The following is a 26,665-nucleotide window of genomic DNA, read 5'->3' as shown; positions in this document are numbered from 1 at the left end:
GGTGTAAATCCTTCATGTCAGACAGCCAGTATTAGTTATTGCCAGGATACAACATAATGCTCCCAGTTACTGCCAGAGCACCCTCTACAGCACCAGTGTGGTTCTTTCTGCACTTTGCACACCCATCATCTTTATGCCTCTTTGAGTGATACATCCTGTCTATTGCAAGCTGCTTTAGTGGCGTTGACTTGTGCACACTGAGAATCCAAGGCTGCCCACACTCATTTCCCCAGTGGATGCTGTAGCTAACAGTCAAAAGAAACCATTGTTCCCCACGTTTCTGGGCTTAATTTGAACTCAGGTCTCAGAAAGGAAAATCTATTATCACCATCCATTTCTCTTATTTTTTAATTTTCTTTCAATGCAGTAATTCCACCAACGTTCTGAAAGGTAGGTCGTGAATTTAAAAACAGCCTCGTGGGATTGGATGTCCACAATAGCTCATGTGTTCCTCAAATGACCTGAGGAAAAGTGAATTTCATTATTTTGATAGTTTCCAGTACTTATCAAGTAGTTAGTTGAGCTCACATAGATATTTCTACAATGAGAGACTGGGGGTGAAGGCTGGAGTGGAAGGAGAGGAAAAAGAGTGATTAGTTTTCCGTTCTCATTAGTTTTACTTCAGAAGCCCTTTCATTCCAGACCAAGAAAATTGTGAGTAAGATAATAGAAGATAACCTCAACCACTGCATTATAAGACCTTAAGACCATAAAATATAGCAGCAGAATTAGGTCATTTGGCCCATTCAAGTCTGCTGCACCACATCATCATGACTGATCCATTTTCCCTCTCAGTCCCAATCTCCTGCCTTCTCCCCGTATGCTTTCATGCCCTGACTAATCAAGAATTTACCAACCCTTGCTTTAAATACACCCAATGACTTGGCCTCCACAGCCACCTGTGGCAACAAATTCCACAGATTCATCAGTCCATGGCTAAAGAAATTCCTCCTCATCTCCATTCTCAGTTATGCTTATGTCCTAGGTCAAAGCAGACCACACTTTATGTGGCTCACGGGCAGTGTCCATAATTATACTGGATAATTTTGCTATCGATATATAGTTGCCTCCCAAAAACAGTAGCAGTGATTTTGGAAATTATTATCTCTTGTGGCTTTTGCCGGTTATCCTCCCTGCTGAAAAGTGTTTGCAAAGGGTGAACTTTTCACTGCAGTTAACGTTTCTACACAAACATGAAATCACCAAAGAGACTTTATCAGCCAATAAATCAGAAAGTATTGCAAATAATCCACCTGTTGGATAATGAGTCTAAGTGATTCTCAGTGGAACCAGTGTAAATCCCTCAACTGCACATGAGGTAGACTGCAGCTCCTTTGTAGCAGGCTTGATCAAACGGAGGGAAAATGGACATATAGTCTTGAAGAGAACTTTCTTCTACGCATTTTTAGTCACTAACGAGGCCAGCACTTGTAGCCCATCTCTAATTGTTCCTAACAAGTTGAGCAGTAGGGTCAGGGTAAATAAGTAAATGTAACACGCACAACGTGCTGGTGGACCCCAGCAGGTTGGGCAGCATCTATGGAAAGGAATAAGCCGTCAACACTTCAGGCCGGGACTCTTTGTCAAAAGTGGTTCATTTGGTGGATGCCATACACTCTCCAGTGCCAATGTGCTGAAGGAAATGAAATATTTGCATTACAGGGTGGAGACCCAGCCAAAGTGGTTGATCTTTTGGGGTTGGTATCCTTGTGCGTTGTTGGAGTTGTGTTTATCTCAACGAGTTGAGAGTATTGTGGCGGCACAGTAGTGGTTAGCAACAACACTTTACAATTCCTGTGACCCAGGTTCAATTCATGCAGCAGTCTGTAAGGAGTTTGTACATTCTTCCTGCGGCTGTAAGGACTTCCTCTGGGTGCGATGATTCCTTGGGCCAAGTGCCTGATTCTCAGTTTTAAATTCCACACAGGCTGCAAGATGTTGTGGATTAAAGTCATTTTAACCATTTTCCAGTGCAGTTATGCTTTGTTACCTCTACAACTAAATCTGCACTGTTTACCAGCCAAACCAGTCTGCTGTGGCATGTCCATTGGCCACAGGCCAGATCCTAGTTGACAAAGAAACCTCATTCTTGGATTCTGCTAGCAGACAAACAACAGGAAGAAATCCAGCAGCCGTAACTTTATTTTACAGGTGCGTCCTCGTTGAACTTTATTTACTTTGCAGTTCCATAGTGTCTCTGGGTACACAGTACTGAATCTAAAGCAAAGAGATTTGTGTCACAGGAGATTATACCTAGAGAACTGTCACTCTCTCAGCATGACTAAATGTGCTGTTCTTCACATAAGCTAAAGACAAACTGTCAAATGAAAACCCTGAAGCAATTAAGTTGTGGGAGGTGCAATTAAATTTTTCTTATTTTCATTTTCACCTGCGTTTTCCCCCTTTTATGACACCCTCTACTGCTGTCTTCTACCTCTCCAATCAGTAGGTCTTTGGACTGTGGGAGGAAACCAGAGCACCCAGAGGAAACCCACACGGTCACGGGGAGAACGTACAAACTCTTTACAGGCAGCAGTGGGAATTGAACCCAGGTTGCTGGCGTTGTGCTAGCCACTGCGTTACTGTGCCTTCCCTACACTTACCCAATCTCCCAACACATATGTACAAATGAGTGGGAGGAAGTCTTGTTTTTATTCATGTGCCGGAGCTGAATTTTCATGCTATTATAAGTGTATAAATGTTAAGCAATTTGTGGAGTGAAATTGCTCCCTACAACCCTTGCGACACAAAATTCTGTTGCTGTTTCTGTGGCTCCACCATTAGCTTCATGTTAATGGCAGCTGACCATCAGTGTGTCCGTGAGTTACAAGAAATAGCTGCATTTGTCCATTAATTCTCCATTAAGCTCACCCAGAATTTTAGGGCTGATGCATAACTAGATGCATTTAATCAGAATGACATTTCTGCAATGTTGCTTGGCCTCTTGCCTTAACTGGGAACAATTGAATCATGGGATCTCAATCTAGAAGGCAGCAAATGAATAGAATTTATTGAGTAAAAAAAAGATTTTCCTATTATTCTTCTGTCATTTAATCCAATTTTTAATTTTTTGGTAGATGTTTAGTACTTAATTTCTGCTACTTCCTCACCATTCTTTTGTTTCTTTCTCAGCCTTTCAATTTCCTTCATGATGGAAATGCGCAGTGCTCCTGGAAGCTACCAGGATCCCAAAATGCCACATTGTCCTCATATTTCCAACAAGTCACAATGCTTTAGCTTTTCATTTGTATGAGGGAGAACACTCTAAAAAGTGGGGTATGCTACGTAACTCCAGCATATTTTGCCCTTGTGTACGTTCAGATTTATAATACTATACAGACGTATATAGCTAGGGTACCTAAGGCTTGGTCGCAGTACTGATTTTATGTATTGCACTGTAAGCAAAACCCAAATTTCATGACACATGTGAGTGATGATAAACCTGTTTCTGACACCTGTCCCCACACCCCTCCCATGATGCTCCACCCTCACCAATCCAGCATTCTTTGATCCTGCCAGGTTTACAAGCTCACTCTCCAGGTTGACAAATACAGAACTGTACCGAAGTCTTAGGCACCCTAGTTATTTATGTGTGCCTAAGACTTTTGCACAGTACTGTAGTAATTTTATATATTGCACTGTACTGCTGCTGAAAAAAAAAATGATGGCATATGTGAATGATGATAAACCCAATCTGATCTGTGAGCTGAGAGTGGGAAGGGGTTAGGGAGAAGGGAATCATGATTGGAAAGAGCGGCGGGGGCGTGAAGCACCAGAGAGACACTCTGTAATGATCAATAAACCAGTTGTTTGGAATCAAATGACCTTGCCTGGTGTCTCAGGGCTGGTTGTGTCTGCACCCGACTCACCCCTCCCTGGCCCTGACACTCCTTCTCTGCCAGCTCCTTCCGCGGTGCTCCACCATCACCATTCCCAACGTCCTTAGCTCCCACCAGATTTACAAATTTGTTCTCTGCCCTGCATTGACAAATACATCACTGTGCAAAATTCTTAGGCACCCTAGCAATATATAAGTGCCTAAGACTTTTGCACAATACTTCTACATAGACCTTATGATATTGGAGCAGAATTAGGCCATTTGGCCCATCAAGTCTGCTCTGTAAAGACACATGTAATCATAAGTACATGAAACCAAGTTTGACTTTTAAGCCAAGTTTGCTTGCTCCTCCCTTTGCCATCTTCCTGCTTCATACTCATATTTTCCTCATTGCTCCTGCCAACCTTTGGAATTGCCGATGGAATTTATCGAAATTCAGCCCTGATCTCTATCAGCGTTTTTTTTTTCCCGTGAGCATCGGTGTCAAGATCAGCACGAGGCTGGGTTCATTCCCTTTGCTGTGTCAGTCTGGTTAGGCTAGTATGTGCGTAACTTTTGGCCCTTTTTTAGAGAGAGGGCAACGTGCATGTAGCTGATAGCCATCAGTGAGTCATGCGGCATTGAAACAGACCCTTTGCCCTTTGAGAAGGCACAAACAGTCGTCTGCCGTAACCCTACATGTTATCCCACCCACATTCCTATTAGCTCCCTTCGGATCACGTACACACTTAGGGCGATTCACAGTGGCTAATTTACCCACCAACCCACGTGCCTTTGGGTTGCTGAGGGGAACTGAGTTAACTGAAAGTTACAGGGAGAACATGCAAATTCCACTCAAGCATCTGTGGAGGTCAGGAACAAACTGCCTCGCTCCAGATGGAGAGGAGCTCCTGCCTACTAACTGTGACAGTCTGCCCACTCATCATGGCCTTCCCAGAATGGCATACACACGAGGGTAGAGTAAGTTTGGTGTGATGCCTCAGAGGCCCGATCAACGGTTGATCGGCATAAAAGGCCATTCGGGGAAGTTGCTGGGCATCCTGTACATTGAGCAAGGAGTTAAATGCTGCCAGGTGCTGTGAGAGGAACTGGAGGGCTGGGAAATGGGTTGTGAGGTGGAGATACGTCTCTACCAAAGGAGATGTAAGACACTCTTTCCCTCTGCTAGCCTGCAGGTTACCCTTGGGCAAGGTGTAGCACCTGCTTAGCCACCCCCCACCGATCAGGGTCAAGTGAAGCTGGGGGAGTAGGTGGTGGATGGTTGTAAGAGCAGCTGGTGTCTATCACAAGTCCTGGGTTTGTGACCACTGAGGCCAGGCAGACAATCTCTGAAGAGTACCGATAATGGCTGGGGCCACCTGTCTTGTAAAGACACTGCCCGGAACAAGGCAATGACAAACCACTTCTGGAGAGAAAATAATTGCCAAGAGCAATCATGGTCATGGAAAGACCATGATCGCCCACATCAGGCGTTCCCAAATTGGAGTCCATGGACCCTTTGGTTAATGGTAAGGGTCCATGGCATAGAAAAGGTTGGGAAACTCTGGCCCACATCATATGGCACAGCACATGAGGATGATGCTGACAGCAGGAAAATGCATCTGCTGAAGTTAGAAGAGGGGGAAAAGGAAAGTGGAGAGCAACTTTATGCCCAGGGATAAGGAATGCAGGAAAAGCAAGAAGAACTAGTCTGAGTTAAAGCGATGAGTTGTCTATTCACAGAAATGATGTGGAATAGCTCTGGGCCAGTGCACTGTCAAAACTGAACAGAGTTAACCCAGACACCAGCCAAATGCGAAGAGAGTCCCAGAACTGTGGCCCTCAAAGTAGCATTTTCACCTGCAGTGCCACAGAGCTTTTGAAATCTAAAATTAACTTTCTGTAATGCAGTAACTATTTCCATAAAAGGAACTTTGCACTAGTGGGATTCTTTGATGCTTTTGCGGAAATGCTTATTCAATTTAAATCTCAGGTGTTTGTTTCCCTTAGTTAAAGGGGCACATGTGAGAGTCACATGCCAAAGAGTAGGAAATATCTGTCATCTAAGGGGAAGAACCTACTGCCTGTGCATCACTCCAATGTAAAACACTGAACAAAAGACTGAATTCCAGATATGTTTCAATCGTACACATTAGCTTTACTCAAAGCTGAAGACAAAATGCTGAGTGTCATAATGGATCTCAGTACTCAGCACTTCCTCCTGTTATCACAAAAACACAGTTCATGACAGGGAACAACTCTCTTTTTTTGCTTTGGCCTTGCCCCACTCACACATTTCACGGTATTGTGGCCTCTTCCTTTAACTCACCTTCAAATGCAAATCGATTTGAATACAAAGGTAATACTTAAAGACCCAAAACAAAGCCTGCTGAATACGTACCTATATCAACTATTGGGATGTTAGAGTGGAAATCTGTCCCTTACAGGCTCAAAAGATTGTGATCAACTAGAAAATTAGCTTAAAATATAATCGGCTGCTACATTGAAAATTTGGTTTTCGATCTCCACTTTCCCACATGCAAACAGAGCCCAAGAGTTCCCTTCAGAAATGCAGAAGTGACTTGGGCCCATCGGTTTAAAGTTTATGCAATTGCGTCAGGAAGATTTTCAGGAAACTTGCTGGGAGGGGATTCTTTGCAACCAGAAGCTGGCCTGTTCTCTATTGTGATAAGATATTTGCCTGATTTCTGAGACATGGCCTCACATAAAGTTCAAAGTAATTTTTTATATATCAGATTATATACCCATTACCTCGTACAACCCTGAGTTTCTTTTTCCCGCAGACATACTAAGCGAAACTATAGAACAGTAACTGTAATCAGGATCAATGAACAACAAACTGTGGAAATGTAAATAAATAATAATAAATAACGAGTATGAAATATCAAGATTAAGTGTCCTTACAGTAAGACAATAGACAATAGGTGCAGAAGTAGACCATTCGGCCCTTCGAGCCTGCACCGCCATTTTGAGATCATGGCTGATCAACTACTATCAATACCCAGTTCCTGCCTTATCCCCATATCCCTTGATTCCCCTATCCATAAGATACCTATCTAGCTCCTTCTTGAAAGCATCCAGAGAATTGGCCTCCACTACCTTCCGAGGCAGTGCATTCCAGATCCCCACAACTCTCTGGGAGAAGAAGTTTTTCCTTAAATCTGTCCTAAATTCTCCCCTTATTCACCCCTTATTCTCAAACCATGCCCTCTGGTACTGGACTCTCTCAGCATCTGGAACATATTTCCTGCCTCTATCTTGTCTAATCCCTTAATAATCTTATATGTTGCAATCAGATCCCCTCTCAATCTCCTTAATTCCAGCGTGTACAAGCCCAGTCTCTCTAACCTCTCTGCGTAAGACAGTCCAGACATCCCAGGAATTAACCTCGTGAATCTACGCTGCACTTCCTCTACAGCCAGGATGTCCTTCCTTAACCCTGGAGACCAAAACTGTACACAATACTCCAGGTGTGGTCTCACCAGGGCTCTGTACAATTGCAAGAGGATTTCCTTGCTCTTGTACTCAATTCCCTTTGTAATAAAGGCCAACTTTCCATTAGCCTTCTTCACTGCCTGCTGCACTTGCTCATTCACCTTCAGTAACTGATGAACAAGGACTCTTAGATCTCTTTGTATTTCTCCCTTACCGAACTCTACACCATTCAGATAATAATCTGCCTTCCTGTTCTTACTCCCAAAGTGGATAACCTCACACGTATTCACATTAAATGTCATCTGCCAAGTATCTGTCCACTCACTCAGCCTATCCAAGTCACCCTGAATTCTCCTAACATCCTCATCACATGTCACACTGCCACCCAGCTTAGTATCATCAGCAAACTTGCTGATGTTATTTTCAATGCCTTCATCCAAATCGTTGACGTAAATTGTGAAGACCATTGATTGTGGTCTTAATATCATATATATAATTAAATAAATATGCTTAATATCTTAGAATAGCGGAGATTTCTTTCATACTGTTGTTGGGCAGGAGTTAGTCTTGGAGAGATATCAGCTTTGCCCTGTGTCCCAGCTACACTCCAACATGTTTAGATGCTCAGGGTGATAATATCATCATCATCATTATCATTATCTGCCATGTCGTATGACATAGATGATATTGGTCGATGACCATGATTGTTCTTGGCAAATTTTCCTACAGAAGTGGTTTGCCATTGTCTTCTTCTGGGCAGTGTCTTTACAAGATGGGTGACCCCAGCCATTATCAATACACATCGGAGATTGTCTGCCTGGCATCAGTGGTTGCATAACAAGGGCTTGTGATGTGCTCCATTTGACCATCTACCACCTGCTCATATGGCTTCACATGACCCTGATCAGGGGGGTAGGCAGGTGCTACCCCTTGCCCAGGGTGACCTGCAGGCTAGCGGAAGGAAGAAGTGCCTTATACCTCCTTAGGTAGAAACAGATATCCATCCCATCATCTTAATATTAATATTATAGCCCTTAATCATCAAGCTAAATAATAAAGCACAGCTTAAGTGAAGGCCCTTCATCCCAGAATGTCTGTGCTGACCATGACGCCAAATTAAATGAGTCTCATTTGACTGCAGATGGCCCACACCTATCTCTTCTCTGCCCATTCACGTGTCTGTCCAACTACTACTTAAACATTGCTATTGTATCCGCTTCTGTCATCTCCCATGATAGTGTCGTGCGTGCATCTCCCTTGCCTCACAGTTCTATTAAACTTCCTCAGATTCAATACCTCTTGGCATTTCCACCTCAAGATAAAGGTTCTTTATATCCTGTATATCAGTCGGCCAATTTGATATATTTCCATTAAGTCACTCCTCAGTGGTGACCACATAAACATACATAAAATTATCTGGAGAAAGCAATTTGTATTCTCCATCCCAAGAAACGTCCTCTTCTATACACTCTCTAATGCAGGGACTCCTAACCTTTTTTTATGCCATGGACCCCTACCATTAACCAAGGGGGGGTCAATGGACCCCAGATTGGGAACCCGCACTCCAAAGCCTCCACGTACATCAGATCCGCACTATCTACTGACGCAGGAGACTATCTGGACTATACCTGTTCCCACTCTGTCACTTGTAAAAGTGCCATCCCCTTCTTTCAGTTCTTCTGTCTCTACCTTGTCTTTATCCTTGCAAGCAGAACAAGTGCCACACCTGCCCATACACCACCTCCCCCACCACCGTTCAGGGCTTCAAACAGTCCTTCCAGGTGAGGCAACACTTTATCCGGTGCTCCCAGTATGGCCCCCTGTAATCAGTGAGACCCGACAGAAATTTGGAGACTGCTTCATTGAGCACCTTAATTCTGCCCACCACAAGAAGTGGGATCTCCTGGTGGTCACCATTTCCACTCTACTTCCCATTCCCATTCCCATTCCGGCACGTCAGTTCATGGCCTCCTCTACTGCCACAATGAGGCTATACTCAGGTTGGAGGAGCAACACCGCATATTCCGTCTTGGTAGCCTCCAACCTGATAGCATGAACATCGATTTCTCACATTCCAGTAATTGCACCCCTCCTCTCTTTCACCACTCCCCATTCTTGTTTTCCCCCTCACCTTATCTCCTTACCTGCCCAACAGCTCCCTCTGGTGCCCCTTCCCCTTCCCTTTCTTCCATGGTCTTCTGAAGTCAAGTCAAGTCAAGTCAACTTTTATTGTCATTTTGACCATAACTGTTGGTACAGTGTATAGTAAAAATGAGATGTTTTTCAGGACCACGGTTTACATGACACAGAACAAAAAACTAGACTGAACTACGTAATAAAAAAAAACACAGAGAAAGCTACACTAGACTACAGACCTACCCAGGACTGCATGAAGTGCACAAAAACAGTGCAGGCATTACAATAAATAATAAACAGGACAGTAGTCAATCCAGGTGACAGTAGACAGCAAGGTGTCAGTCCAGGCTTCGGGTATTGAGGAGTCTGATATCTTGGGGGAAGAAACTGTTACATAGTCTGGTCATGAGAGCCCGAATGCTTCGGAGCCCTTTCCCAGACAGCAGGAGGGAGAAGAGATTGTATGAGGGGTGCATGGGCTCCTTCATAATGCTGTTTCCTTTGCGGATGCAGCGTGTAGTGTAAGTGTCCGTGATGGCGGGAAGAGAGACCCTGATGATCTTCTCAGCTGACCTCACTATCCGCTGCAGGGTCTTGTGATCCAAGATGGTACATTTTCCGAACCAGGCAGTGATGCAGTTCTGTCCTCTCCTATCAGATTCCCCCTTCTCCGGCCCTTTATCTCTTTCACCAATCAACTTCACCCCTCCTTCTCTCCTAGTTTCACCCATCACCTACCGCCATGTACTTCTTCCTCCCCACCCCTTGCCGCTTTCTTATGAATTTACCCCTTCCTTTCAAGTCCTGATGAAGGGATTTCAAACTGAAGCATCGACTCTACTTTTTTCCATAGATGCTGTCTGGCCTGCTGAGTTTCATCAGCATTTTGTGTATGTTCCTCTAGAATTTACTTGGTCCATGTATTAATGCATTTCCAGAAAGAAGATAAAGTATTTTACACAGAAGTGCAAAGCTCAGCTCATTGTTTTATTGCTGTGCATAAGAAATTGTCACAGAGATCGTGCTGTAAGATATATATTACATTTAATAATTGTTCAACAGCAGTGAGGATGATTCACATTGCTATGGCAGCAGAAAAAAATAGAGTGTACTAATTATAAATGTTTCCCTGGTCAGCATTTAGTCCTTTTTCAAAGTTTAGAATTCAATAGGCATGACGAAATAGATGTTGCTGGGTCTGGAGATCCTGAATTATATAGACATATTGAATAGGTTAGGACTTTATTCCTTGAAACATATAAGACTGAGAGGCGATTTGATTGAGGTATACAAAATTATGAGGGGGATACCTAGGGTAAGTGCAAGCAGGCATTTTCCACTGAAGCGGGGTTAGATCACAACTAAAGGTCATGGGTTAAGGGTGGAACATAAAAAGTTTAAGGGGAACACGAGGCTGAAACTTCTTCACCCAGAGGGTCATGAGAGCGTGGAATTTTTCTATGACTCTATGGGTCTGTATGCAGAATGGTGATTTTCCATGGTGGGGTGCCTAGAACCAAAGGATCACAATCTTATACATCAGGAGATAGTTGGGAAGAATTTCTTTTCCAGAGGGTAATGAGGATTTAGAACTCCAAGAGGCCTGTAGAGGCTCAGTCACTGAGTATGCTCAAAAAACATTATTACTCTTCAGCTATCAGTCTCCTGAACCGGCGTGGATAATTTCACTCTGACTCCGCAACCTACGGACTCACTTCCAAGGACTCAACTACTCTCAGTATTTACTCATTTACCCATCTATCTGTCAATCTATTTATCTTTTGTGTTTTTTTTCTGTATTTGTACAATAATGTCTTACTTTTTGCATTGGTTGTTTGTCATTCTTTTTCTGTAGTATTACATTGATTCCTTTGTTCTACTGTGAATGCCTGCAAGGAAATGAATGGTGACATATATGTACTTTAATAATAAATTTACTCTGAACTTTGATAAAAGGGACAAATATGTTTTTAAATTCAGGAAATCAAGGCATAATGGATTGGTACGGAAAAGTAACTTGGAGGTAAAGAAACAGCCATGTTGTTTCTATATGTAATACAGATCTCATGGTCTACTGCTACTTTTAATTCTGAAGTTTTACGCTTGCCTGATCTGTTGAATGTTATTAGAAATTTGTAGGTTTCCAGCATCTGCAATATTTTACATTTGTGTGCAGTCTATATCCTTCACGCTTGCTAAGAGACGACACTATTACAGGCCGGCTACAGAACTGCAACATGTGGTTTAGAAACAGTTAAGCAGCTCTCTGCACATTCTTGGTGACTATTTAAGAGGAAGCATGTAATGGCTAGGTTATAGGAACATAGCAGTGTGTTATTAGCCTTTCAGCTGCTTGAAGCAGGTTCCTTTTTCCTCAGCATAAGAAAAACCATTACAGCTATGATATAAATAGTTCATCTGGCTGTTACAGACTTTCAACAGGACAGAATGTAATCGGTGTGTTATAAAACTGACTATTATGCTTCCGCCTTTGCCTTCTGTGTAGTTCTGGATTTCTGGAAACTTTACCTTCACATAATCAACATCAGGCCTTTAATGAACATTTCTTCCACTGTTCTGACTAAAGGGAGTCCAAATCTCTCAGACTTCAGCAGCTGACATCCTTCTGCCAATTGGATGCCAGCCAGCCTATTTCCCTTTAAATGGATATTTTCTTTGCGCCTTTAGAGGCAGCCAATTTATCACAAGTGTAATATAACCTTAAGCAATATGAATTATTGTAGTGTTGGAATGATTCTTTTTTTTCTTACCCCATATTTGTTAAAGCTGGTAAAAAATTTCTTTCTAAAGTGCAGACACTTTGGCTTTGGGCGGGTTGCTTTTTAAAAGTTGATATTTGGAACATTGTGGGGAGTAGACAGTAGCTGCAGTGTTTCAGCAGTGCAGAGTGCAGCCAAGGCAAAGACTTGGCGTGACTGGATCCCTTTCCAAATGGCGCAAGCAGGCCAACTTCAAACATGTGAATAATAATCTATCTGTGACTGCCTCTGTTAGTCGCTGGAAGAGTCTGTTCCCTCCTAAATATTTCTCTGCCTGTTTATGCTAGGTCTTGTGGCTTTTGCGTGTGTTCAATTATGAGCTGGGCATCTGTGTTTGCAGTTTTTTTTTCAAAAACTGAACATTAACTGAAAAATTTCCTGAATAAAAACTAAAAAAAAATAACAATGCACTATTGGTGCAGTGATATGAAAATTGCCAAATGGAGGGTTGTTACTGTTAAACATATTGGCTAATTTTTGGCAAAAGGAGTCAGAAAACTTTATCTTCTTTTTCTAACCGCCACATGTATACAGCTTTTTGTTGCTGTGCAAATATTACTTCATCCCTATTTTAGATGAAGCTGCTCCTCCTCAATGCTGGAAGTACAGACATGTGTCAGAAGCAAGTTCCCTTCTATTTTAGGTTTGTGGAACCAGAACTTTTTCCTTTACTCTTGGGGAGGTATTATCTTCACTGGAAAGCGAGTTTTCAGCCACAAATTCCTGATACTCTGTCAGGAAGTCAAGTGCAAAAAAAAAAGGCAGTTTGTAATAATGGTGGATCAAAGAGCGACTCTTGGATAAAGCCGTGCACCGCACCTTATGGTGAGTCATGATGCCAATACAGTGGGCACTTGACTGAAGTTGGCATATCTTGCCAACTGGAGACCTGCAGCTTTCCAACCATGGTTCCTCCCTTTCAACTAGACCTTGGGTGGAAGGATTTAATGGAAACAAGGCACTTTTCACCAGAGTGATCTCTCTATTTCACTCCACCTGCGAGAGCAGCAAGAATGCCAGGTACCCCTCAGCCATTAGGCTCCTGAACCAATGTCATTCACATCAACACTGAACTGATTCCACAATTATAGACTCGCTTTCAAGGCTTCTAAAACTCATTTTCTCAATATTATTGATTTATCTATCTACGTATCTATATATCGATCTATTTTTGGTGTAAAATTTACTTATTATATTTACACAGCTTGGTTTCTTCTGCCCGTTATTTGCCAGTCTTTGTGTGTAGTTTTTCACTGATCCTGTTTTATTGCTTTGTTCTACTCTGAAGGCCCACAGGGAAATGAATCTCAGGGTTAAATACGGTGACATATATATGCACTTTGATAATAAATTAACTTTGAAATTTGGACTTTGAGAAGGAATTATTTCTTACGCTTACATGTTAAATGTCCCTCCACTTGTGTTCCATTGTTCTTCCCCACCTCCACTCTGAAGAGCTCGTAGAGAACTTCTGTGAATCATTGAGTCGACTGGGCCTGCAGGAACTGCTCTTTGTAGGGGTCTATCTTCATTAGAATGCCTTATCCTGTTTGTGGTATTTTCTTTAGTTCTCTGCTGAAGAGTCTGTGATTATTGCCTAATGAAGCCAATCATGGCCTGGAGATTCACACCACTGTCCGTAAGGAGTTTGTACATTCTCCCCGTGATCTCTCCCGGTGCTCCAGTTTTCTCCCACAGTCCAAGTATGTACCAGTTGGTAGGTTAATTGGTCTGTGAATTGTCCCATGATTAGGCTGGGGTTAAATCAGGGACTGCTGGATTTGAAGAGCCAGAAGGGCCTATTCTGCACTGTACCTCAATAAATAAAAATAAACTAAATATCATGGCTGCACTTTTGACTTTAGTCCAACGCAATTACATTGCAGGCTTCAGTGTGCATTTACTATGATTGCTGTTGTTTTTAGTTGTTTTGAAGAACATCGTCATCATCGTTACGTGCCGTGTTGCATGACATGGGCTATCATGGTCTTCCCATGACCTTGATTGTTCTTGGCAAATTTTTCGACAGAAGAGGTTGGCCATCGCCTTCTTCTGGGCAGAGCCTTCACAAGGCGGGTGACCCCAGCCATTATCATTATTCTTCAGAGATTGTCTGGCTGGTGTCAGTGGTTGCATAACCAGGATTTGTGATCTGCACCAGCTGCTGATATGACCATCCACCACCTGCTCCCATGGTTTCACGTGACCCTGATTGGGGCAGCAACACCTTGCCCATGGGTGACCTGCAGGTTAGCGGAGGGAAGTACTGACCTACACCTCTTTTGGTAGAGACCTATCTCCACCCTTTTGGCTAAATTTTGAAGATCATTAAATATGAATGCTATTGTTACTTAACCTGTGGAATCACAGTCTAAGAGAAGTAGTAAATATCTGAACTCAACTATGAGATTTTTTACTTTATGATAAAAGAGTGATACATGGAGTTAATTGAAAGATCAAACTAATTCCCTGAATTTTCCATTGCTTTTCCGAAGGCAAAGTAACTCCTGTCAAAGAAATGATTGATTCATGTCAATTGTGCACATTTGTATTCAGTTTAGAACAGACCCGAGCACCAGTCCACTGCCTGCTTAAAGCAAGCTGGGAAATCGTACCTCTGGCTTCCCAGATCTTGTTGCTAGATGATAAGAAGTTTAATACAGTTTACATTTCTCAGATAAGATTCAAGCTAAAGAGAAAGGTGCATGCTGGGATGTTAGGAGACAAATAAAAACAAAGGACTCTATTCAGAAAGCTGCCAAACATACAGCATATGAGCATAAAAAATATTTTCAGTTGTGTTGTATCTTGTCACATTAGGAATTTTCAAAACATGCCACAAAATTTATTATTTACTTTATAAAGTACAGAGACTGTTGGAGAGAAAGTTGCTGTCACCAACTAACAGTGTGACTAAGAGTTGGTCTACATAATTTATGGATTTAGGCAACATACTTCTAAACTCCTATTATTGGAGCTTTACCGTCCCCCTTCAAGAAACATTTATTCTTAAATTGCTAAGTGATGTTTCAAACCACTGTTGGCAGAGCTATTTCAAATTAAACTATGTTGTGATCATCATAGGTATTAAGGTTTGCAAGTTAGGATTAGTTGTAAGTACTTAATTTCATCTCATGCCCAGACAGATTCTTCTGCACATTAATTCTCAATTAACACGTTCCTCAGGTTGTTACCTCACTTAATCTCATAACTTTAAGGATGGGCAGGAAAGTACAACAACTTTTAAGTTGATCATTTAAAGGCTGTCAGTGAAACATTTTATGGCAGACGCTGGGCACATTTACAGCACAAGAACTTTAAAAGAGATTTTTGTCGCTTTTCATCTTTCAGCTGCATAAAGATAAGACGTAGCTTTTGCCAGCTCTGATCCTGGTGTAACTGCTTCACAACTGCCAAATATGTTCAAAAGTAGACATGGCCGCGCTCTGCATCCCCAGAATGTGCTGTAGTGTGGCAAAGTGTAGCTCCTTCTTGATCCAGTTTGGCTCTGAACAATTCAGCATGATTGCAGCCGTAGTTGTTCAGAAGATATTGCTTTAAGAGTTATACCTGCATTGTGCTACTCCAAGTGAGCCCAGAAAGTGGCTTACTCAATCTGTGAGCTTTGTTAATTAAAGACTCGGAAATTCAGAGCAAAAAAATGGACATTTCTTTTGGCTGAAAGGATTTCCTGGTCAAAGTAGACCTGTCGGGAAATTCAGTCAGGTACTCCCAGATATGAATCACATTTGTGTCGGTGACATCTTTCCTGCAGTAGATAGATACCTAAAGCTCTCCGTCTCAGACAGTGCTTGCTTGGTGCATCATGGGGGAAGGGGGTGTGAAATTCAAACTCAGGGTTCGATGCTCATATCAGAATCAGGTTTAAAATCATTGGCATATGTCATGAAATTTATTGTTAAGTGGCAGCAGTACATCGCAATACATAACAATAAAAACTGTAAATTATCTACACTATATATATAGTCGGGTTTTGGAAAGCACTGCTTTCTTGGCTGAACTGTGACTTAAAGAGGCCTTTTGAGTTCACTTCAGCCTGGTGCTAGGAAACTGATTTGGATGGGTCCCTATTCATTCATGCACTTTCCCATTCTCCTTGTTGCTCCCGTTGCTCACTTCGCTTCTGTTCATCAATCATCCACAAGCTTATACTTCTAAGGCATTCACTTTCCCCTCATTCTCCACATCACTCTCCCCCCCCCCAATTTTCAATCATCCAATGGAATCTCCTCTTTCCAGCCTCTGATCATCCAACTCCCAACAACCAAGCCTCTAATAAAGATCATCACACCTCCCACCTCACTGTAGACACTTTTCTTCAAATCCAAACATCTAGGCTTCTTTCTCTTGCTCAAACTTCCTTGCATTCAGCTGTGGTCTTGTCTTACCTTTGTTATAGGGTTCATTCAACAGTTCTCGAGACCTCTATGAGGCAATAAAGGCTTGGATTTTTCAGTCCTGCCTTACAGGCCTGAAGAGAGGTATCTGGCCACTGACAATTTTCCAGCATGCACATTCAGAAGCTACCCCACTGCTCCCAACATGACCTCTGCTCATTTGGATAGCACAATATCACTATTTTGAAATTGCCTTTAATAAATATTTTAATTTGTGAGAGTGAAGACTTCCCAAATGTCACTGTAATCCAGCTGTCTCTTTCTGTAGCAGAAATAACCCACCTGTTCTGAGCGCTTGTGATTCTAGATTCCCATTGCACGATTGACTTCAAAATGGAATTGGAAGCATGCCAGTTAAAGTCATAGAGTCATAGAAAATTACAGCACAGAAACCGGCCCTTCAGCCCATCTTGTCAATGCTGAATCATTAAGCTGTCTAGCCCCATCAACCTGCACCGGGTTCGTAGCCCTCCATACCCCCTACCATCCGTGTACCTATCCAAACGTCTCTTAAACATTGAAATAGAGCTCACATGCTCCATTTGCACTGTCAGCTCGTTCCACACTCACACCACCCTCCGAGTGAAGAAATTTCCCTTCATGTTCTCCTTAAACCTTTCAACTTTCACCCTTAACCCATGACTTCCAGTTATAGTCCCACCCAAGCTCAGTGGAAAAAGCCTGCTTGTTAAAAATAATTGGTATAACATAAAATTACCATACTCTTAATAGTAAGTTTTCACAAGGCAAAATCCTTGAAGGAACTTAGCAGTGGGAGTGGATATCAATGCATTTTCATTGTTCAACAACTAAAATCTAAACATCAACAATAAATTGCTAGCTGTGGATGGTATTCTATTGCTTGTAGTCCTGTGTTAAGGAAAAAAGTAATGTCCTTGTCTGATTCAAATGGACAGTGGTTGATGTTATAGTGTTAACTTACTCTTGGGCCTAACAGTGAAGGTTTTATGAGAAGCTCTCAAAACTGGTGAATCTATGCATAGTTTTGGGAAATGGGACACTGTACTGTTCTCGGGTGCTGTGACTTCTGCAGAAGTTTTATGGGAAAAAGGGACAAAAATATTTAGAGTAGAATGACTCGCGAAATTAGTTTACTAAAATCTTTAACAATAGATTGTAACAACTGCTGCTCTTTAGAAGCAGACGCTTTCTGTGTGCAGATAGGTATCGCAGAATGCTTTTGTCAGGAATAGACTAGAATAAAAATCAGCTTTGCCAACCCCCTTCCAGAGTCCACATGTTGTGCATTTTAACATCTGTACAGATGGTGATCATTTGAGTCATTAATGGTTCAAAATTAGAAGTATAAAAGATGTTCATTACAATGCTTTTAAGAAATTGAATACAATTTTCATTTCATTTAGAAATAAAGCCGATAAGGCAATATAGTATTCAAATTGGAATAAATGGCTTTATTTAGAGAAAGAGCAGAGAATACAGTCTTCGGGCACTTTGAGCCTCACCACCTCTGACCAATTAACCTACCCGGTACATATTTGGATTGTGGGAGGAAACAGAAGGACCCGGAGAAAATCCACTCATCCCAGGGGAGAACATACAGAGACTTCTTACAGAAGAAGTCGGGATTGAGCGTGAACTCCAATGCCCCGAGCTGTAATAACATCGTGCTAACCGCTACGGTACCGTGACGCTCTTGCTGGAGAATCTCAGTTACCTTGACTGAATCTTACAGGTTCAGTTGATCATTCTTTAAGGCAGTCAGTGATAAAGCTATAGTTTTGGCGGAATAATCAATGCATTCCCAAAGTGCTCATGGTCAACTGTGAGTTAGTTCAAACAGTGTTGGGAAGCTAATTGTTTTACACGGATGGCCTTTGTCCACCTTTGTTGTATAGTTTCTTTGGTTCCCTGGTGAACCAGCAGAGGGAGTTGTTTGTTAATGTTACACCAGGCCCGTTTTGCACCCTACCACCCAGTGCTGTCAAAAAGGCCATTTTGAATGACAGAAATATCACGTCAGATTCAGATTCAGAACCAGGTTTAATGCTGGCATATGTCGTGAAGTTTGTTGTTATGCGGCAGCAGAACATAATAGTAAAAACTGTGAAGTACAGTACGAGGTGTATCTATATTGTAAAAGTTAAATAAGAAGTGCAAAATGAGGAAAAAATGTAGTGAGTTAGTGCTCATGGTTCAGTGGCCATTCAGAAATCGGACGGCGGAGGGGAAGAAGCTGTTCCTGAATCACGGAGTGTGTGCCTGCAGGCTTCTGTACTTCCTCCCTGATGGTAGCATTGAGAAGAGGGCATGTTCTGGGTGATCAGGGTCCTAAATGATGGATGCCATCTTTTTGAGGCATCGCTCCTTGAAGATGTCCCGGATGTTGGGGAGGCTGGTGCCCGTGATGGAGCTGACTGAGTCTACAACTTTCTGCAGCTTATTTCAGCGGAACCCCCGCAGCCCCATACCAGGCAGTGATGCAGCCAGTTAGAATGCTGTCCGCAGTACATCTGTAGATCATTGAGAAGCCAGTTCAGATGCATGTTGTTCAACTGAAGGCAACAAAACCTCTTTAATGTTTGCATCTCTAATTATTAGTACACCACCAAGTGATGGTGCACTAATTGACCCTTACCAACCCCATTCTTTTGCCTCTTGTGAAGAAAAGTTCCTCCTTTTACAAAGATTTATTTATTAACTAGTAAAGGAAGATTAACTGGTTAAGGCAAAGAGTTGGAAAACCATGAAGGAAAAACTGAAGAAGTGGAATCAGTTTTAATTGATTACTTTTGCTTCTATTGCAGGGCACAGGCAAAAGCTTGAAGACCAGACGAAACCCAGCACCATTTTCTCGGACCGTTTGAGTGAGCTGGAGCGATACCGGCAGACGGCAATGAGGGTCGGTCCGTCAGCTCCGAGCCCAAGACCGTTGAATGTGCCTAGCCATTTCAGCCCACCAACCCAAACGCAGATCCAGGGTGAGTGGAATATGAAAACCAGGAAACAACTCCAGAAAATCCACAAAGCTGTAAAATATATATACGATTCCTGTTCTGTATTTCACAAAATCAGTCATAGTGGAGAGAGCACAGGGGAGATTCACCCAGATGTTGCCTGGAGGATGTACTGTTAAAGCTTTAGAAAACACTGGTGAGGCTTCACTTGGAGTGTTGTTAGTAGTTTTGGGCCCCTTATCTTGGAAAAGATGTGCTGACATTGGAGAGGGTTCACGGAAATTATTCCAGGATTGAAAGGCTTATCATAAGAAGGGCGTTTGATGGCTCAGGGCCTGTACTCACTGGAATTCAGAAGAATGAGGGGAGAGCTCTTTTGAAACCTATCAAACATTGAAAGGCCTCAATTTGGATAGGATGGTTCCTATGGTAGGAGAATCTAAGACCAGAGGACACAGTGCCAGATAAAGGGACGTCCATTTAGAGTGGAGATGAGGAAGAAGTTCTTTAGCCAGAGAGTGATAAATCTGTGAATTTTTATTGCCAAAGGCAACTGCAGAGGCCTAGTCTTTGACTATACTTAGGGCAGAGGTTGATAGATTCTTGATTAGTCAGGGCGTGAAGGGATATGGGAAGGAGGCAGGAGACTGGGGCTGAGAGGGAAAATGAATCAGCCATGATGAAATGTCGGATCAGACTACATGGGCTGAATGGTGTAACTCTGCTCCAATATCTTATGGAATTGAAAGGTTTCAGTTATGGGGAGTTACAGACTTGGTCTTTCCTGGAGTGAAAAAGATTAAGACCTGATAGGGTATACAAAATAATGGAAGAGAGACCGTCACAAACGATTTTCCCGGTATCAGATACAACAGGAGAAAGGTTTATGGCAAGTGGAAGGAAATTTAAAGGGGATCAGAAGGGACTATTTTTAAAAATTGAGTGGTTGAGATCAGGAACCGGCTACTAGAGGGAATTGTGGAATTAGATGCAGTAGAGTCCAAGTAGAGTCAAGTTCAAGTTGAATTGTCCAGACATGCGTACCCATGAATACAGCAAACGAAATGCATTCCTCAGGGGCCAAAGTGCAAAATACAGTGCCAGCAGTCGTACACAGCGCAAAGCACATATCAGACAGCAGTAAGTCCCACAAAACTATAATAAAGCCCAAGTCCCTGAGTGTCAGGTCCTGTAGATAATAGATGGACGGACATTGTCAAGCCCACAGTAGGCCAGAAAGCTTGTCCTCCACCTTGTAAACACTGGAGGGCAGCACTCTTGGGAAGGGCCAGAACATGGTCACACCACTTCCAGCATCTCTTCCGCTGGGAGGCTGCAACAAGAAGCCCAGTCCATGCTGCACCCGAGGCTACGCAGCTCCCTCTGCCGTCAGACCGGACTTGCCGCATCCTACATGACCGACGCCCACCAGGGCCTCGCATCACAACACAATCACCTGCTGTGAAGGCCGCATGCCGCCTTCGAGCACCGACCCCGACGTCACTCCGTAGCAACCAAGTCCTGCACCTTTGCTATCGAGGAACTTGCTTATGGGATATACCTGCAGCACCTGAAGTTCTCAATATCCAGCAGTGTCTTGTGATCATAAGAAAAAGATGTTCAAAAAAGAAAGTAGGAATGTGGATAGGCACTTAAATAGGCCAGGTATAGAAGGATATAGACCTAACATGGGCCAATGGGATTAGTGCAGACAGGCAAAGAGATTGGCATGGATGTAGAGAGCAAAGGCCCTGATTTTTATTCTGTACCTCTTCATGTTTTCAGGTCATTAGTTCACGTCTCTTGCTCAACCATTGGATAATGTGATCTTAATGACAATTTTTCTCCATAAACAAAGACACGGTGTACAAAAGCGTGGAGTTGTGTTGAATTTTTATTGAACTATGATTAGGTTGCAGCTGAAGCACTGGGCCCCATCCTGGGCCCCTGCAAAGGCACTGGAGAGGCTGCAGGAAAGATGTGCAAAAAATGGTTGCGGGGTTGAGGGGTTGCCGCAGCTGATCAGTCTGGCAAAGTTGGGGTGTAAAGCAGGCTAGGAGGAGCTTTGCTGGAGGTGAAGCATTCTGAAATGTAAATTAAACCACGAGTGGTTGTTCCCATTAGTCAATGGTTTAAGGGTCAAGGGTCACAAATTTAAAGTAGAGGCATTGTAGGCCAAAGGGCCTATGCCTGTGTTGTAATAGTTTATGATACAGGGAACAGTTACACTGTGAGTAATGATGGGAAGGGTAGTGGAAACACAATTACTTGGGACTTTAAAAAGGAAGTGCATTGGCTATCTATCTATTTATTGCGATACAGCACAGAATAGGCCTTTTATTGCACATCTAGCTACACCGCTCAACAAATTCCAATTTAATCCAAGTCTGATCACAGGACGGATTACAATGACCAATCAATGGGGCAACTGAGGGGCAGTCCAGCATGTCTTGGGACTGTGGGAGCACCCGGAGAAAACTCACCCATTCCACAGGGAGGTAATATGGACTAATCTCAGATGATGTCAGAATTGAACTCTGAACTCCAATGAGACTTAACATCAGCATGCTAACCATTACACTACCATGGTGCACTTGGGAAGAAGTCATTTACTAGGCGTAGAGCAAGACAAGGCAATATGACTGACTAAGTTGTTCTACTGACAGCTGGCTTGAGCTCAATGAGTGAAACTGTTCTATAATTCCATGATAAAAACTGTTTATTCTAGTCAGAACTTTTGACATACCCCAAATGGCATGCCTGATCTTTAACCCTTTACCCCAATGCACGGCCGTCTCTGCAACTCGGCCTATGTTTAGATTCCTATTGGCGTCTTGTGATGGCATTTGATCCAGTTTTGTTGAGCTGGTGTAACAAAAACGTATCAGGTCCAGCTGAATTGGAAAATCACTCCTGTTAGGTAGAACAGGAGCTGAAAGCAGGTCAGAGCCCCCAACCATGCCTTCTTGAGATTTTTTAGACCAGTGCTTATGAAACAATGTCAGACTGTATCTCAGAAGTAATGCATAATACACTCATTGTTCTAGCTCCTCCTGATAGACATCAACAATAGATCACCATTATTGATGACTCCCAGACATCCTTAGTAAACCCAGCTGGGTTATCAGCTCTGGAACAATATACTGTATATCATTTATGGCTCTCTGACGATTAAAGACACAAAATGAGTTCATTATAATGGGCCATCTATTTAACCTGCATTCATGTTAAGTGCAATTCAGTGACACGGCACTTGACCGTTTATGTAGCCAGTACCTCTGGGGGGGGGGGTGGGGTGGAGATACGTCTCTACCAAAGGAGGTGCAAGGCACTCCTTCCCTCCGCTTGCCTGCAGGTCATTCTTGGGTAAGGTGCAACACCTCCTTAGCCCCCCACCCCACTGATCAGGGTCAGGTTAATCCATGGGAGCAGGTGGTGGATGGTCGTATGAGCAGCCGGTGCAGATCACAAGTCCTGGTTACACGACCATTGACACCAGGCGGAGAATCTCTGAAGAGTATTGGTAATGGCTGGGATCACCCGTCTTGTTAAAACACTGTCCAGAAGAAGGCAATGGCAGACCACTTCTGTAAAAAAAAAAGTTGCCAAGAATAATCATGGTCAAAACCATAATCAACCACATCATATGACATGGCACATAATGATGATCCCTGTAGTACCTTGGATCAGAAATCTTCTGCAGCTTAATTGTTAGAATGCAACATATTATTGATTATTTGTGTAGTTAGTCATAGGAAAAAGTCATTGAAAACTACAGAATAGGAACAGGCCCTTTGGCCCATCTAGTCTGTGCCGAACCATTTACTCCCATCGACCTACATCAGGACCACAGCCCTCCATACCCCTACCATCCACGTACCTATCCAAACTTCTCTTAACATTTAAATCAAACTCATGTTCAGCACTTGCACTGGAAGATCTTTCCACACTCTCACAATCCTCTGAGTGGAGGTTTCCCCTCATGTTCCCCTTAAACTTCTCACCTTTCACCCTTAACCCATGACCTCTGGTTGTCATCGCACCCAACCTTGGTGGAAGTGGAGAAAGCCTGCTTGCATTTACTCTATTTATACCCACCATATATTACTCATGCACTTTGCAGAAAGCTGAATATTATTCAATAAAAAATGACAAATCATAGAATATCTTAATCCTTTTTTTAACCTGTGTGGGTTTGCATTATGAATTAAATTAAGTAAAACATGAAAATTATCAACCTTTATTTAACTTAGAAGTTCCATCCAGAAACTAACAAAGAAGTTTCAGGAATGTCTTTCAAAATAATATAAGGGATAATGTCAAAAATGAAGCTAATGCCTAATCTTTGTTGATAAACGCATTTCCAATCTAAATGCAAAATGGCAGTAAAAGAATGCCCGGTACTTAGTTGGCTAATCCTGAATTCAAAGCAGAAGTGTGTTCAAGAATGCAAGCCAGGATCAAGAGTTCTCAAATGATAGACCACTCACAATCTCAGAGTATCTTTACGACCAGCAAACGCAGCCTCATTATGCATAGTGAGGATGTTTCATCATTCTAAACTGGAGGGTATCTTTCCCTTCCTGTGTTCTTGACCAAATTATCACATCTAGAAAATATTTAAAGTTCTGCTTGAAAACAGTTTGAGACTTTAATGATATCAGAGTACAAGGCTTGTTCTAAACAATATTTTAAAAAGGCCTTGATGTAAGAGGTTGAAAAGGGGTGGCAGCTGACTAATTTGTGATCTCCATTTTAACCTGCATTCTAGTATTGCTGGATCTTATGAAAACTTATTATTCATGATACAAATCCTCTCTTGCAATTAAATAAAATACACAAACACAGATAAGCAGCATTAATGCACTGTGCAAGAGTGTGATTGTTGATTCGGTGATATATTCGTAATGGAAAGCATATTTAACAACTCGAACCCTCGTTACTATTCTCATCCATCCAGTAATAGACTCCCACACAAGCATTTTTACTTCACGGCGAGTACACCTCCCTTGTTATTTCTCCAGTCAAAACAATTAAGCAGAAGGTGGAGATCAGGCCAATTTATTTTTGCATTACAAAACAAACTCAGACTTTCCTTTTATGAAGCAATCCAAAAAGGAAAAGGAAAAATGATTTCACAAGATAAGCCATTTACCACCCACCTTCATGATGAAGCAGAGCTGCCACATTCATCCCAATGAGCCTTCCTTCTGTGGCATTATGAAAACGTAAATTATATGGTGTGACAATGTGGCTTCCCATTTCATGGAAGTACAACAATCAAGTCGATGACACTCAGTGAGGCCCTTTACACAGAATGCCTGTTTAGGTACTTGAGTCTAGTGGCGACTGTGTTCCTTCATACTGCAGATAAACGAGCGGGCGGCAAGGTTAGTGCTTATTGATAAAAACAGGGTGTCGGGAATATCCAAAAGGTCAGGTACCATCTTCATAGAGAGAAGCAGGGTTCATCTGTCAGGTCAGTGATCTTTCTTCAGATGGGTCAGCAGCTCTCTGTGGATGCTCTCAATCTTTCTGCCTTTGCCTAACTACCATTGATAGCCGTGATGGAGAAACAAAGAGTCACAAAAAAATTACAGCACAGGAACAGGCCCTTCGAGCTATCCAGTCCCTGCTGAGCCATTTAGTCTGTCTTGTCCCATCGGCCTGCTTCCAGACAAGAGCCCTCCATAACCACTACCAACCAAGTACCCATCCAAAACTCCTCTTAAACATTGAAATCAAAACCACATCCACCACTAGCTCATTCCATGCTCTCACCACCCTCTGAGTGAAGAAGCTCCCCCCATGTTCCCCTTAAACAGTTCACCTTTCACCCTTAACCCATGACCTCTGATTGTAGTCTGACCCATTCTCAGTGGAAAGAGGCTGCTTGCATTTACCCTGTCTATACCCCTCATAATCTTGTATATCAAATTTCCCTTCAATCTAATACATTCTCGGGAATAAAGTTCTAACCCATTCAATCTTTATTTATAACTCAGGTCCTCCAGTCCCAGCAACATCCTTGTAAATTTTTTCTGTACACTTTCAATCTTCTTTACATTACTTATATCTTTGCTGTAGATATATATATGTGTGTGTGTGCGTGTGTGTGCTTGTGTGTGTGTGTTTATGTATGCATATATACATACATATCTATACCTATATCTATATATCATCTATATGTGTATACATATATACATTAGTTATATATATTGACATCTCTCTCTCTCTATTTTATATATATATATATAGATATAGATAGAGAGAGAGAGAGAGAGAGAGAGAGAGAGAGAGAGAAATCGATAAATATATATATAGAAATATAATTAATCTATATATTACATACTGTATATATACATCTGATCAATGGTGGTGAACACAGTTCCGGTCTAAACTCAGAACACAGGATAGCAACAGAAAGACAGAACTTCCAGCGCCAAGATTTTTAGCCCTGAAATTTATATATCCACACATTCTTTTACCAACCATTGTCCTTCCATCAAGTGGCCACAGCAGGAAGTGAAGCAGACAAGATGTGAGGGAATGGGGAAGGACACAGATTAGAAAGACTGAACACGATACTTTCGATGCAAGAAACACAAAGCATTACATTAATGCTGGAAATAATTGGCAGATTATGTAGCAATGGAAGAGAAAGTCTCCAGAGGTTGAAATTGGGGGGGGGGAGGGGGGGGGAGACTGCAAATGGTGGCTTACACCAGTTGCTGGTCAGCGCGTCAGGCAATGCCTGTAGAGAAAGAGCAGAATTAATGTTTCAGAGTGAAGGCCATTTGTCAGAATCAGGAGAAAGAGGAGAAATAAGTTAGTTTTCAGTTGCCGAGAGGGTGGAGAAGAGTATACATCAGATGGATAATGTTACTATGGTGATGAAGTTATCTGTTTATTTACTTAAAAGATGGAGGTGACATCTGACCTATTATGTTCCTCCAACATTTTCTGTCTTAACTTTATGATAGATAGTAAGGTTCTCCAAAAGGAGAACCTTGGATGGAATGTTTTTCCTGTAGTCCTAACCTCATGTATTATCAACAATACCATAATTGGCTGAAACTGTATAGTGTTCTGTTCAAGTCACATCTTTGACTGGCAAGTAGA

At 42.3% G+C, this 26,665-nt stretch overlaps 1 protein-coding gene across 1 annotated transcript in view; it reads left to right on the top strand.

Annotated features, from left to right (window-relative positions):
* Positions 1-26,665, top strand: part of LOC132383503 (runt-related transcription factor 3-like) — a 203,313-nt gene that overhangs the window by 157,191 nt on the left and 19,457 nt on the right. The window contains exon 6 of the mRNA XM_059954537.1: positions 19,394-19,567. Within this exon, the coding sequence (XP_059810520.1) occupies positions 19,394-19,567 (174 nt within the window). The remainder of the gene's footprint in view (positions 1-19,393; positions 19,568-26,665) is intronic.

The sequence above is a fragment of the Hypanus sabinus genome, chromosome 30 (assembly GCF_030144855.1).
Source record: "Hypanus sabinus isolate sHypSab1 chromosome 30, sHypSab1.hap1, whole genome shotgun sequence".
Taxonomy (NCBI): Eukaryota; Metazoa; Chordata; class Chondrichthyes; order Myliobatiformes; family Dasyatidae; genus Hypanus; species Hypanus sabinus.
The sequence above is the reverse complement of the archived record's forward strand: the minus strand, read 5'-3'. Positions and strand labels throughout refer to the sequence as shown.